This window comes from Piliocolobus tephrosceles, chromosome 2 (assembly GCF_002776525.5).
Source record: "Piliocolobus tephrosceles isolate RC106 chromosome 2, ASM277652v3, whole genome shotgun sequence".
Taxonomy (NCBI): Eukaryota; Metazoa; Chordata; class Mammalia; order Primates; family Cercopithecidae; genus Piliocolobus; species Piliocolobus tephrosceles.
In genome coordinates this window covers 65399972-65414444 of record NC_045435.1, presented here as the reverse complement: position 1 = coordinate 65414444, position 14473 = coordinate 65399972, and the positions used below count along the sequence as shown (strand labels likewise).

The following is a 14473-nucleotide window of genomic DNA, read 5'->3' as shown; positions in this document are numbered from 1 at the left end:
AGAGTCTTCTTAGACACCTCTATTGTTTAAACAGACATGGTTTACTTGTATAAAGTGAACCAGATCCCAGCTCCTCCCCACCCCAGACAAAAGCGAAGATGCTAAAGTCGACTTTAAAAGAAGAAGAGGAAATACAAAGCCCTGCTTTCTCTTTAAACCCGTGAACAATAGAAGGTCATGTGACGCAGTGGCCTATCATCCAGCACATTAATAGCTGTGCTAGAGTAATTACACTTGTGGTATTTTTGCCTCAAGTGAAATTCTGAAATAAGAGGATGGAAATTATGATACTGCTGATAAATATTAATAAGTGAACTTTTAATTTTTTTGCCACAATATTCAAAATGCTAAGCATCCCGCTAATGCTGAAGCAGCCCGATGTGTTTGCCTCCAGGGAGTACGATGCTTTGTGCACTTAAGAAAAAAGTTTAACGGAATTAAAATTTAATATCTAATTAGAGCAAGGCTAATATATTTTGAAATGAGTAGGGGAGACCTGTGCCTCTGCTGCATATTCGGGACGGCCATTAATCTTACCTGTAAAGCTGCATTGAGAGGTGTGCAGTAGGCGTGGCTGCTCTGCATGTTTTTAATAAGGGAAGGGTTACTGTATAAGAAAAAGATAAAAACTCAAAGTTAAACACAGTCGACTCCTGAGTTCCTAGCTAAGTTCTGTTTTAAGCTTGCTAGTGTCCTTCCAAATCAGCAATTTACCCCACTAACAAAACCCAAGAAAAGTCAGGCTTTCTCCCCGTCACTGATTTGTAGGGCGGGTGTGTGTGTGCACACCTCTGGGGTTTGACTTCGTTATTCAAGGAAACTAGGTGTAAAATTCTGGCTTAGGTAATAACAGGCTTGGGTCCTTCCTCCAGAGACCTCTCCGCAGATTTTTAGGAGTTAGCCTGACTCCAGACTCCAACAGGAAGGCAACAGCCTAGGAGGTCGTGCTGGGGAAGGCAGTGAGCTCACAGCAGGGGGCTGCTGGGCGTGAGCAGAGAGAATCTTGGCTCCTAATCATCTTCGAGATGTGAACTCTACGGTGACTGCTAGAGGGATGGCAGGAAGGCTTTTAAGGAACAGCTACAAGGCACGTTTATTGCCAACAGGTGATGGAGAGTAGGGTATGCCAGGGGAGGGCTGTTACTAAATATGGGGATGTCTTAGCCAAATCCGGAAGGGCCTGAGAATATTTGCTGCCATCTCCGTTCATGGACCAAATTGTCAGAAAAATCTCTAACCTCGTAAGGATAAAAATATTCAAAAATTATACAGGGCATACTGAGGGAAAAGGGTGCCTCCCAGTAGGCAATTACCTACATTTATCAGCGGCCTTTAAAGTGAGTATACACAATCAAACCTATTTCTTTCCTATGCTTGGAACATTTTAATCATTCACTTCATTACATTTATATTATTATAGTGAGTGAACAAATAGGAAATCTACCCCAATAGTACACACACATTTTAACTGTAACCAAAAATTCTCTTTTTACTTGGGGCGGGGGGAGAGGGGGATTATGGGTTAAACACAAGTATTCAGTTTTAGGGTCCCCGTAAGCTGCTGAATCAAAATACAATGAATATTTGCATTAAAGACGTCAAAAAAGCATTATTCAAGGCACTGGTGTTCCAAAGAGAAACGAGAGCAATACATGTACAAATCACACAATTTAGTTTCGTTGCAGAAAGCTGTGGCACTGCTATTGGTGAAATGCAAAACTACATGGGATGAGTCAACCATGCAAAGCCAAAGCAACAGCAGAAAAAAAAAACAAAAGCAAGTAAAGGCTCTTACTGTGCGACAAGCTCGTCAAAGTTTTCATCGGGGCAGTATTTGCGAGGACGGCCTCGTTGAATATGGCGGCCACGTTTAAACTCTTCATCATCAACTGTCCAAAAGGACCCAAACTCATCCTCTACTCTGATAAAGCACTTATGCAGTGAGAGGTTGGTGCGAATGGCACCCTGGGATAGGAGCAGCAGCAAAGGAGATGGAGTGGCAACAAAAGGAGACGGGGTTGGGGGCGGAACAGACATCCAATACAGGGAACAGGAAAAAGAAAATAAAATGCAATAAGCATAAGCAAATGGTTTGTGAGGGTTAATATGCATTGCCACCTAAAAGCTACTAGCATGTGATGCAACAAAGACCAGCAAGCAGGGCAGGGGGACTGGTGGGTATACAAAACAGGAGGGATGAAATGCTTTTTTGCTTCCCTTAACTGAGACAACGTGAAACCAGTTCTTTGGTCTAACACCATCTAGCAGCCAAAGCCTCTACGTTATACTTGTTAGCACAATCCAAGCTAGGCTAAGAAGTTCAAACATGGTGGACGTACCCACTGATCTTTTGTGGCCTTCGTTTTTGGAATTCTACTTCATCCACTGTCCATACTGCCCCTTTAACGTTTTCTACTCGCACAAAACACTTGTGAAGACTAAGATTATGACGCACTGCATTCTGCAGCAAGTATAAAAGAGAGAACATTTACATTTTCTATAAGAAAAGACTCCAAAAACAGCAGTAAATTCAGCCTAACAGTCCACATTTGTAAAACCATCCCCAAGAGCTGTAGCTGCCACCCCCGTGGAGGACCTTCTCATGGTTAAGGATGTCTTTTCCAAAAGCAAAAATAAACCAAAATTTTAAATTAATTGTACTTTGGCATTTTTGTCTAGTCTCTGGTAATAACTAACCAGAAGAAATATTTTTTAATATGCATACAAGCCCAAAATAGGTTCCAGAGTACAAATCTGAAAATGTTACTGTGACTTCAAAACAAGAACACATGCAAAGCATAAAACTGCCCTTTTTAAGCCCACCTACCTCCCATAAAAAGGGGGTATTTTTTTCAAACCATGAAAGAGGAACACTTGGTTAATATTGCTAAATACAGTTTTGTTCTTGATGGTTTCTGGCTTTTAAAACTTCCAGAGATCTTATGAAGAATTCTGAAGTGGATTTTACCGCTGAGAGTAGTGCCTTGTGTAGTCAAAGGACTAGGGAGGTGAACGGACCCCAGAAGAGATCAGTATCTATCAATCAATCATCATGTTATGTCTTACCTTCCAGAATATGAGAGTTGGCCCTAACTATGGGCAAGTATTTTAACTGAGTAAATGCCAAAGGAATACGAGTGAAACACTCAGTGGCAAAATGACTATATTTCTACAGTTGATGGTTTCTACAGACACATCTTGCTTATGGTTAAAAGTCCTTTCTGGCCATTCCTAAGCTGAGCCCCTTAACATCGACAATTTATCAAAAAGGAGGATCTCAACTCAAGGGTGAAGAAGAGCTTTTAATATCTCACCTTTCCTCTGGGTTTCAGAAGAATCCCCCACCCTTACTGGGTACAGTTAAAAAGCAAGGCTTCATTTCTTTAGTCCTGCCTGGTTAAACTTATGGATCCAGACTCAATTCTGGACATGAAGATATTCTAAAGAGATTCAGGTCATTTACTTAAATTTTTCTTTTTATTCAGAATAAGGAGATGACTCAATAGTAGATGACTCAATTGGGGCTTAAGAAATTGATGTATACATCACACTGGGTAAAGTCCTCACTCAATTCCAGCAACACTGCTATTGCACAAGCATTTTGCACCCCTCCGCATTCTGCCACCGGAGTATTTCCTTCCTGAATTATCCTTAATGGTGGTGAATCTTGATACTCTCAGAGGCGCTTCAGTTTTTGGACAATCACAGTTGGTGGCTGTGAGGATTCAAGCTACATAATAATTTTTCTTTTCGGATATGGAATACTTAGAAGATAATGAGACAAGTTTTAATGCATGGTGTGATGAATTGCTTGAAAGGAGAATTCACAGGACAAATTCCCGAAGAGTTTTTGAGTAATGTCAGCATAATTGAGGTAGGTTCAAGATACCCAGGGGACTATCAAAGGACACTTCTGATTCAAAAAAATTGGATAGATTTGCTTAAAAATAAAAACCTCTAAACTGAAAACATTTGGCATGTCATATACTTGATAGGACAATTTTCTTTGCATATAAACTGGAGTCTAATCTAAGCAGTTTTTTTTCTTTTTTCTTTTATTGAGGCTAGGTCTTGCTCTGTTGTCTGACTGGAGTGCAGTGGTTCAATTATGGCTCACTGAAGCCTTGTATTCCTGGGCTCAAGCGAGCCTCCTGCCTTAGCCTTCTCAGTAGTTGGGACTAGAGACACGTGTCACCACACCCACCTAATTTTTAATTTTTTTTTTTTTTTTTAGAGATGGGGTCTTGCTATGTTGCCCAGGCTGATCTTGAACTCCTGGGCTCAAATGATCCTCCAGCCTCCCAAAGTGCTGGGATTACAGGCAGGAGCCGCTACATTTAAAAAAATATATTGCCCAAAGGCATTTGATAGAAGGTCTACTGTTATTTACTGGAACAAAATTGAGGTGGTATAAATAAATGGACAAAGCCAATTTCCTTTAAAAATCCAGACAGGGCATTATACATTTAGGAGACATAACTTGAAAAGAAGTCAACATTGCTACTAACCCTAATCACTGCCTGATGCTTTCAAATAAGTATGAAAATGTACAGAACTGAAAGGTCTTAAAGCTACTTTTGACAAAATAATTTCTGTAGATCAGGTTGAGCAATATAACCGTGTGAGTAAAGACACAAAGCCAAAACTTCAGTTCTGTTTTCCAAAACTGTACATCTAAGCAGAAAGCGAAGAGAAGTCAAGAGTTTTCAAAAAAAAGATGTGTAAGCTCTTTTCAGCCATAACTTTAACTGGGCATTTCATCTTTTGTCTAAGATCATGGTACAAACAAGGACACGTAGAGAAAATTATACGTATTTGTGAGTCATTAAGTACTTCATCTAAGGTTGTTAAATTAATGACACTTTTTCCTGCAGTTTGCAAAATGAAAAAGTTCAATCTGAAGATCTAAGCTTAAATATTATATTCACAACTGGTAATTATTTTTAAATTTCATCATTTCTATTTATAAAAGGCAATCTGAAGAAAATGTCTGCCTCATGCTTCAACTTCCTAAATTTTTAAAAGCATTCATGGCTAAAGATCCTTTTATATTTTATCTCCCAAGGCAGGCTGAGGCAAAGAGGGGAAGATTCTGAACATAGGTTCTCTTTCGGTGCCCATGTGTCTTAATGGAAATGAAAGGATAATTTGGGCCATAATAGATATTCACAGCTCTGTAAAGTTGATGAATTAATTCTATGGTTTATATTCGTTTTCTTTTAAAATGCTAATTTATCAGGAACTTAACAGAGGAAATGTATTTTTCTGTTTTTTGCTTTGGTTTTTCTCCAGTTTAAAATTAAGGAATTAGCAAGGAAGGCATTTATTTCAAGCGAAGGGAGTTTTCCTTGCATCCTATAACACATCCCTGTCATATTTAGATTAATGGCATATCCTCAAATGTTTGTTATCACATGTCTCTAAATGTTTTGGATTTCAGGGATTACAAGAATTCCAGGTAGTAAAAAAGGCAAAAATACAAATGACAGAGTGTACCTGTCCCCTTCTATAAGCAAGAGTATTAGTCACCAAGAAACCGAAAAATGGGAAAGCCCAAACATATGTGAGGGCTCAATCTAACATAAGGGAATAAATACCAGTGGAATCTTTGAACCAGCTGCTGACCTGGGGATGTGGAAAGCCATATATGACTCCAAGCACTGCTGGGGGCATCCAATAAAGAGCTATGGAATTTGACTTGTTTTTTATAGCAAATAGCATTATAATGAAGTTCTAAATCTACTTTTCTTCCTTAGTATATCTATGAGGGACAATCTCTTTTTTTTTTTTTTTTTTTTTTTGAGACAGGGTCTTGCTCTGTTGCCCAGGCTGGAGTGCAGTGGCATGAACAGGGCTCACTGCAGCCTCAACTTCCTTGCTTTAAGCAATCCTCCCACGTCTGCCTCTGGAGTAGCTGTGACCAGAGGTGCGTGCCACCATGCCTGGCTAATTTATTTAATTTTATTTTTTAGAGACAGGGTCTTGCTATGTTGCCCAGGGTGGTCTCAAGAACTCCTGGGCTCAAGTGATCCTCTTGCCTCAGCTTCCCAAAGTGCTGGGATTATAGGCATGAACCACTGTGCCTGGCTATTGCAGTTTTTAAAAACCTTACAGAAAAGGTTTCAGCATGCTTGCATACTAAACGGTTTTAAATCTCTTGACTTAAAAACAAAAACCCCTTAATAATACATTGTGTTCTCCACTAATAACTCCTACAAACAGTGCTAGTACTTGTGCACAGCTTTCTCTACTAATTGGGTTAATGAGCTCTTTATCCAACCATTGAGGGCTGTGTCAAGTTTGGTCATTTCTCCAGGTTCCATCTCCGGAGACACATCTCTGCAAATATTGGCTGTGGTTGAATACCTAACGGCATGAGGTTTGTGCAAGTAATATGGCAACCTCCACTTCTGGGCGACAGTGTTATCTCCTTTTCTCTACATATTCCAACCAGAGGGAGATCATTTTACTGGCTGGCCCCTCCACACTGTGATGCCGGTATAATGAGAGTCTTCCATAAGAGCATTTCAACCACAATGACACTATTTTCCCAATCAAACACACCTAGAGATTGGACACTTTAAGAGTATTAAAACAACATAAATGTAGCTTCCTTATAGCACAACTGCATTTTATCAACAACAAACTGTTCTATGAACGTCAAGATCCAAGAATAAACAGGCCTGAGAAAGCTTACCTTCCACGTGGCCGCGTTGCGTCGGAAGTAAGCAAACATTCGTGTGAACCAGTTATAGATTTCATTTAGTGTTAGCTGCTTTTCTGGAGATTCGAGAATGGCCTGTGAAGCAAAATGTAACAGAAGATAATTTATGACCAAATCAGCAGAGTTGTCATTACAGTTTGTCGAAAATATAAAATCACTGATTCAGAGCTAAATCCTGAGAAAGGTTTCACAAAATGATCTAAGATTAATGGTTGTATTTAACAGTTCAATAGCAAAATTCAAAATGGAATTATCTAATTGTTTTGAGTTTTTATTTCTGTTTCCGTACAGAAATATTAATTTATTAGTCATTCATAAAGCAGAATCAAAGAGAAATGCAAAACATTTCACTAGCTGATTAAAGCTCAGTAATTATTTAGAGCTCAGATTAATTCTAGGGATCAGAGATTACTGTAGCTTGTGATAATTGACTTGCCATCTTTAAACAGGCTCATTTTCACTGTTGTGTGAAATGAATTTCCTAATAATCACATCGTATTGTAATACTTAATCAAAAGCAATTATGTTATATATTGCAGTTTTAAAAAACCTTATAGAAAAGGTTTCAGCATGCTTGCATACTAAACGGTTTTAAATCTACTTCATCTATATATCCATATACACATATACCTTCTGATAGAATTTCATATACTGTGTTATTTACTTACCTGCCTAATTAAAGATGCATATGTAAATGGTGGTCTAACTTCTGCGTTCTTATAAAATTCTTGGTTCTGCGCAATATCTGCTGAATAAGAATCATTGTCCTATTAATTATCGCTTTTTAAAAAGGGGCTGGTCTACAAGAATTGCAGATTACAACTCTACATGAGGCAAAACGTGGATATCTACCTGACGAAATGGGCACGTTGTATTTGTCTGAGTACCGCCTGCGGATGGGTCCCACCGTGTGCATGCTGGTGGTGGTGATGACAGAGGGGCCTTGGGTGACGGGAGTCAGGGGGGCGGTTGGGGTCGTTGGAGTATGAGGTAAGCTCTGTGGAGAAGCCTCTGATGCGGACTTGGAGAGAGTGACACTTGATACCAGATTCAACTGTGAGAAAAAAAAAAAAAACAAAAAAAAACGTCTTAGGAGACCTTCAGAGAAACAGAGAAACCCAGGCACCACATCCAGCAGCAGTAACACAGAGGATGCGTGGGCAGCGCTCTTCCTCTAAGTAGATATGTTTGTCATGAATGGAAACACAAGGTAAGTCCTGCGTGAATTCACTTAGGATGCAGTGTAAGATATCTCTGGCAGGGGTCTCTTTTCCAAAGGCTGTTACATGGGTTCAAAAAGGGGTTGCCTACTTGGGTGAGTTTGAGAAAGTCTGAGTCAAGACATTTCTTTCATGGTGATGTCTCACCTATAGGCTTTAATGGCCTATCAGGCCTCGTCAACCTCAAAGAGGGACAGAAGTCCTTAGCAATGCCCCTGAAGCTGAGTATTTTAGGTGACACCAGTTGGGATACGCTGGTGTAGCTCTGAAGTGTCTAGCAGAACTTTCTGCAATATGTTAGCATAACCCAAGAGCTGTTTTTATGTGCTTTTTATTAAAACTAAACTTTAATAAATTTAAATGGAATGAGCCCCATGTGGCTAGTAGCTACCATACTGGACAGTCCAGGAAGAGCCTACTGAGCTCCACTGTGCAGCTTCGTGGATGACGAGAACTCCTGCAAATATGTGTGGCCTATTACATTAAACAAATGGACCTGACCCCACAAGCTGTCATTTGTTTCTTATCAATCAGTTGGCAGAAAATAAATCTTAAAATCATTATGAGTAATCTTCATTAAATCTATCAAATACAGGCTTGGGATCTGTTAATTTTTTTTTTTATTGTGACATTCTTTTTCTTTTTTTTTTTTTTTTTTGAGACGGAGTCTCACTCTGTTGCCCAGGCTGGAGTGCAGTGGCCGGATCTCGGCTCACTGCAAGCTCCGCCTCCTGGGTTTACGCCATTCTCCTGCCTCAGCCTCCCGAGTAGCTGGGACTACAGGCGCCCGCCACCTCGCCCGGCTAGTTTTTTGTATTTTTTAGTAGAGATGGGGTTTCACTGTGTTAGCCAGGATGGTCTCGATCTCCTGACCTCGTGATCCGCCCATCTTGGCCTCCCAAAGTGCTGGGATTACAGGCTTGAGCCACCACGCCCGGCCCTTATTGTGACATTCTTTTATAGAATATGGGAGATCTGGAACTGAGGTTTTTGATTTTTTTCCTTCAAGTTTTGAATGTTCTATAAAATGGGAAATAATCTGCTTCAAGTTAGGAAATGAGTATTATTTGAAGTAGAAGAGAAGAAAACAGGCTGGGCACGGTGGCTCACACCTGTAATCCCAGCACCTTGGGAGGCTGAGGTGGGAGGATGTCTTGAGTCCAGAAGTTTGAAACCAGCCTGGACAACATGGTGAAACTCTGTCTCTATTAAAACACACACACAAATTAACCACGTGTGGTGGTACATGCCTGTAGTCCCAGATACCTAGGAGGCTGAGGTGGGAGGATAGCTTGAGCCTGGGAGGCATAGGTTGCAGTGAGCTGAGATCACACCACTGCATTCCAGCCTGGGTGACAGAGTAAAACTCTATCTCCAAAAAAAAAAAAAAAATTAATGAGCACTGTTTCAATTTATCTTTCTTACCTTCACCTTAAAGTACCATTCTTACAAATACTAAAAGGGATAGCCCTTTCCCAAAATTTGTTGGAACAGAAATATTATTTTATGTCTGGCAATGCTGAAGAATTTGGTTGTTTTCGGCGTATGTATAACTGTTTATATGCTATCTCAGATACACAGACCCAGCCTAAAATCCAAGAAACTTCAGCAAAGTAGGCTTACTTGGTAACATTTTCTCAAACCAGATTTCAAATCACTTACCATAGTAAGTCTGTTTCACCAAGTCTTATTCACCACGCTACAGTCAGTCTTAAGTACAAGGCAGTATTTGTGGAAGGTATTAAAAATGAGATTCCTCTGAGATCGTAATCAAAGAACTTATTAAAAGAGAGTTCCAATATATTGGGAAGACTCGACCTTTACTCACACTCAGTTAAAAAAAAAAAAAAAAAGAGGGGCCATGAGAATCTTCTCTAATATGTTTGAGGAGAGTTTCATAAAAAAGCAATGAATCTGAAGAAAAGAAAGATCAAATATCATGAAGAAATACTAATGGAAAAATGTAAACATGGCGCTGGAAACGGAATGTTGTGAGCTTTGAGTTGTGCTTTCCTTTTTATTTTCAGCATAGAATGTTGACTCGGTGAGCAACAGACAATGCCCGTGAAGAGCAAGCTATGGAGATGGCGCTGCCCTTACAAATGCCCCAGCAAGCTGAGCAGATGCCATGAGTGGCTTTTTCTCTATAGTGCTGGAAACCGGGTTTTCTGACACACATTTGCAAACTAAGTGTGAACAGTTCACAGTAGCAGCCGCAGGATGGGGCAGAGCTGAGAAGCCAAGGGGGGAAGAGTTGGGGCTGACCTCTTCTTCACCTCCGGCCTTAATCACTGACCAAGTGCAGGAACAGTACATATAAGCATCAGCCCAAGCATAAGGGTCAAGGAAATTAGTGCATGAAAGGCGAACGCTCATAAATATACAGCTTTTATAATTCAGATGCTGCTAACCCTAAGCATCTTAGAGCACTTTGGAAAGTCAAGGGTAACATTTGTAAAAATCATGTTTTAAACCACCTGCCACTGTGTGGTCTCCTTTAATTCTCATACCACCACTAATATCTGAGATGTTATTACTCATACTTTACAGATAAGCAAACTGAGGCTTGGAAAGGTTAAATAATTTGTCCATATTCTCAACCCAGACCCAAAGTCAAACCAAACACCTGTACGATTCTAGATCCTTTGTATAATCATCTTATGCCTAGTTAATGGGAAACATGAACACTAACCAGTTTCATTTCTCTGTATGCTCATTTTTGGAAAAGATTCCGTGCAGAGCATTTTATCCCTGCTTATGCATGACATTCAACACATGTAACTGAGTAAATATAAGGCAGTTAGTCCTACAATGACAAAAACAGGAATAAAACAGTTAACTGCTGCCCTTGAAGGGCTTACCATCAAACACATACGTTAGTCAAAGGGCAAAGGTACACAGTAACCACAAAGCAGTTCTGAGGACTGACTATACTTCTTGGCTTCTCTTTTCAGTTTAAGAACTTTTCCCTAAACACTGTGGCCTTCTTAAAGTAATGCAATGAAAATTACAGACACAAATGTCCTGCATGCATGCTCCCTTCCAGTTTTGGGAGGAAGATCACCAAGTTAACTGAGTTCCAGTTTCATTGTCAGAAATCAAAACTCATTCATTAAGTGCAAGCCCATCTTTTTGGGTGTTCACAGCTAAGAAGAATAGACAAATCCCACAGTAAAATGTCATCAAATGCCAAAAGGATGTGAGTCTTGTAGCTTCCACCAAGATCTCACCAGTAGGACTCTCTCTACCAAAAAAGAGTCAACAGCGAAAAATAAAATCCCTCCAAGTTAGCACAATCCACAAAGGAAGAGATGAAGGTAGAATTTTCTGGAGGCTTTTGAACATTAGCAAGTGGGAATAAACATTGAGCCAGAAGAGGGCAGAGAGGGGGCCTACCAGGCTTGACAAATGACACCGTGATTCACACCCACTGCTGGGCTGTCTCTAATAAGCCACAGAGGAAGCAGCCAATCTCAGCTAATTACCAGATAAAAATGTATTGTAAGGACTCTAATTAGGAGACGCGGATGGAGGTGATCTAATGATTAAATGCTGCATTCGACTGACCCTACCATCAATGTGCAGTGGTGCAAGATGTCACTGGAATATTTTGTAGAAACAGTAATTTTATTTCGAGGAGGGGAGGCAGTAATATTTGTAATGATGGCTATGAGGTAAACTAATTAAAAGACAGTTCCTAGAGGAAGAGGGTGGCTGAGAGCAGCTGTGGCCATTCCAAAACCAAGTGCCAAGTCTCAATAGAGGAGCTGCAGTCAAGTGGAAAATTTCTGCCTGACCTCTGCCCTTGCTATTAATTTGCAGGAAAACTAATGACACATATACATATTCCCACAAAATTGTTCTAATTGCTAATTTGCCAAAGGAGCCCAGATTCCAAATTAAACATGACTGTAGCCTGTGAGGGAAGGAAGAAGAAAAAGCTGTACGCTCCAAACACAGGGTGCTTTGCCACAGAAAATCACTTGAAGACTGAACCAACAAGTTAATGAAATGTCAACCTTGTCAACTAGTATAGAAGTTAATCTCAACTTTTAAACTTCTGTTTGATGATCACATGCTTGTCTTGAGGAGAAACCATCTTCGAAAGGGAAAGTTGAGAGAGAGAGAGAGAGAGAATGGAGAAGAAAGATTCAAAACAGGCTCTGTGTTCAAACCAAACCTTCTCTTTTAATTAAGGCCTCTTTGAAAAAAGTGTGCCCCCCTAAAAAAATTAATTACAGACTTAGAACAGAAGAGCAAATGGGGAATGGTGTGGGTTTTTGCTGTAATCTTGAAATATTCATCTTAATTGTAAACTATTAAATCTTAATGTAATCATCAATTAGAAATGAAAGCATATGTGCTTTGTGTTTCTGATTGCAGTTAAGGTTTTAAAAGATAATTTTTTCTGGGGCATGGAGCAGGAAGGGAACGGACTGGGAGGGTTTCTTTTCCTGATGGAAAGCCTATTTTTCTTATTGTGTTCATTTTCTATTTAAAAGAAGTTGCTATGTTTAGAAGAGTCAGTAACTCTGATATGTTCTACATGGCAAGTTTCCATCATGTGATGATTTCAGCAAAGATAATCTCTTTGAAACTCTGGCCAAAAGTTAAATTCTTATGTCATTTAAAATTGCTGGTAGGGTTTTATTTTTTATATTTATTTGTATCTCAGGCATCAGCTTTTCTTTTAGCCATCGAAACTATTCAAACTTGGTCGGCTACCCACTATTCTGCTTAGTCTTTTTTTTTTTTTTTTAAATTAATCTTTAGTTTTTAACAGTAATCTCCCCTCCTGTTTAAAGATGATGAGTCACTCACATTAAAAAAATAAACTGCTGATGTAAACCCCTGACAGAAACAGACTTGTAAGTATTCCCATAAGAACTCATTTTTATTTTTGTTTGTGCTCTTGCCTCACATGAAAACAGATTCTGAGAACAAAAGACAAACCTGAAACCCAAACACCAAGGGACACAACTGCGTAGTAGGGACTTTCGGGCTCACAGAACTTGTTTTTCTGCTCTTGGTTTTACTGGCCTGAGCCAGCTCAAGTCCTGCTTTAACTGCGTGGCGGTGTCATTTCTGGGCATGAATCACTGAGTTCAGAGACGGCCTTTCTGAGGCTGGAGGGACGTTACCAGGCTGTGTGGAGGGCAGGACAGTGGGTGGCAGCTGAAGGCCTTTGTTACAAGCCTTTGCTTTCCTATCTCAGCCTGGCCCTGTTTTAGAGACGCGTGCTCGTGGAAGGTAATGACTTAGAAGGTGGTGGTATTGGCAAGGATACTAAAAGCAAAAACAAAAACATTCTAGTTGAAAGGTTGGGGGGGGGGCACTTAATGAAAAACAGTATATAAAACAGCTTTTGTGTGTTGTGCCTAAGAATCCCTTTTTATGACTGCTTAATATTATTTCTCCAACTCTAAAGCAAGGACTCAGGCAGCCCAAATGATCCTTGAAGAGTTAAAAGACCCTTTTTTTTTTCGGGGGGCACTCTGTTTTTATAGGAGCTAAAAACTCTTTCAAAACAGTCTTAATGGCTATGGTTAGAGGAAAAGAAAATCTGTAAAAATGAAAATCTAATACTGTATTTCATTCCAAATATCCAAGTTCCTGTAAGTGCTTCATAAGATTTTCGTCAAGAAGGATATACCACCTACACTATAATTACGTGCCCACCAAATCTAAAAGAATGTGGTTTCTCCAGAAGCAGAAGTTGTTCTCTGATGTGCAGGAATACCCTAAAGCAAAGCGTACCTCTCATGTACTCAGTATTATAAAATATGATTTACAGTGTTTTCCTGACATAATGACAGAGAGTGAAAAGTCTTTTTAAGAAATTCGTAGCAATTTAATAAAGTCATCATACCACAGACATGTTTCTTTTTGTTGTTTTTGTTTTGTCCTCTTAGTTTTTCACTCCCTCCCCCAAATGAAGTATCCTGGCAAATTCTCCACAGAGTAAGCATGGAGAAATTAACCTCCAAGCAATACATCTGGGTGTTTACTTTGAGAATGTTTACTGAGTTTGGAACAAAAGAATATCAATCATTTTCATTAGGGCAGTTTACTGTTGTTTTTTGCTTCTCTTTCCATAGAAAAGAATAGAATCTTTGAAAACTTAAATAACAAGAAATGTGGCCATTCTAAATATAAGAACTGCTTTTCTGCTCTACCTGATAGCTGGAACTTAGGGCTGCTCTGGTCAACTTACACATACTACATATGTCCACGCAGTGTCCAGTCTTAATAAAATTAAAACTTTGAAAAGCTTGTCGTAACTGATGTTGGTTATTCCTTTCCTTCCTCTACACTGATCCTCACCAATCAGAGGGACCGATTTGTGCACCCACTCTTAACCTAAGGAAAGGTTCACGAGGCTGACCTCTTACCATTTCTTCCTGCTCATCTTTTAGGTTTCAGCTTAGACATCATTTCTACCAGAAGTCTCCCCTGACTTTATCATTCTGGGTCAACTGTTCTACTTACAGGTAGTGCAATTTACGGAAAGTGAGACTGTGTGAGTATG

At 39.7% G+C, this 14473-nt stretch overlaps 1 protein-coding gene across 13 annotated transcripts in view; it reads right to left on the bottom strand.

The window, feature by feature from the left end:
- The window catches only part of FOXP1 (forkhead box P1), a 631582-nt gene that overhangs the window by 13570 nt on the left and 603539 nt on the right, over positions 1-14473 (bottom strand). For 10 of the 13 annotated variants that reach the window (XM_031935179.1, XM_023200106.2, XM_023200089.3 and 7 more), the window contains 5 exons: positions 7577-7778; positions 7393-7472; positions 6698-6799; positions 2340-2461; positions 538-607 (listed from right to left, as the gene is read on the bottom strand). In XM_031935179.1, coding sequence (XP_031791039.1) covers positions 538-607; positions 2340-2461; positions 6698-6799; positions 7393-7472; positions 7577-7778 — 576 coding nt within the window. Of the gene's footprint in view, positions 1-537; positions 608-1795; positions 1966-2339; positions 2462-6697; positions 6800-7392; positions 7473-7576; positions 7779-14473 lie in introns of all 13 variants that reach the window. The other 3 variants (XM_023200113.1, XM_023200085.1, XM_031935180.1) reach the window with 2 other exon arrangements.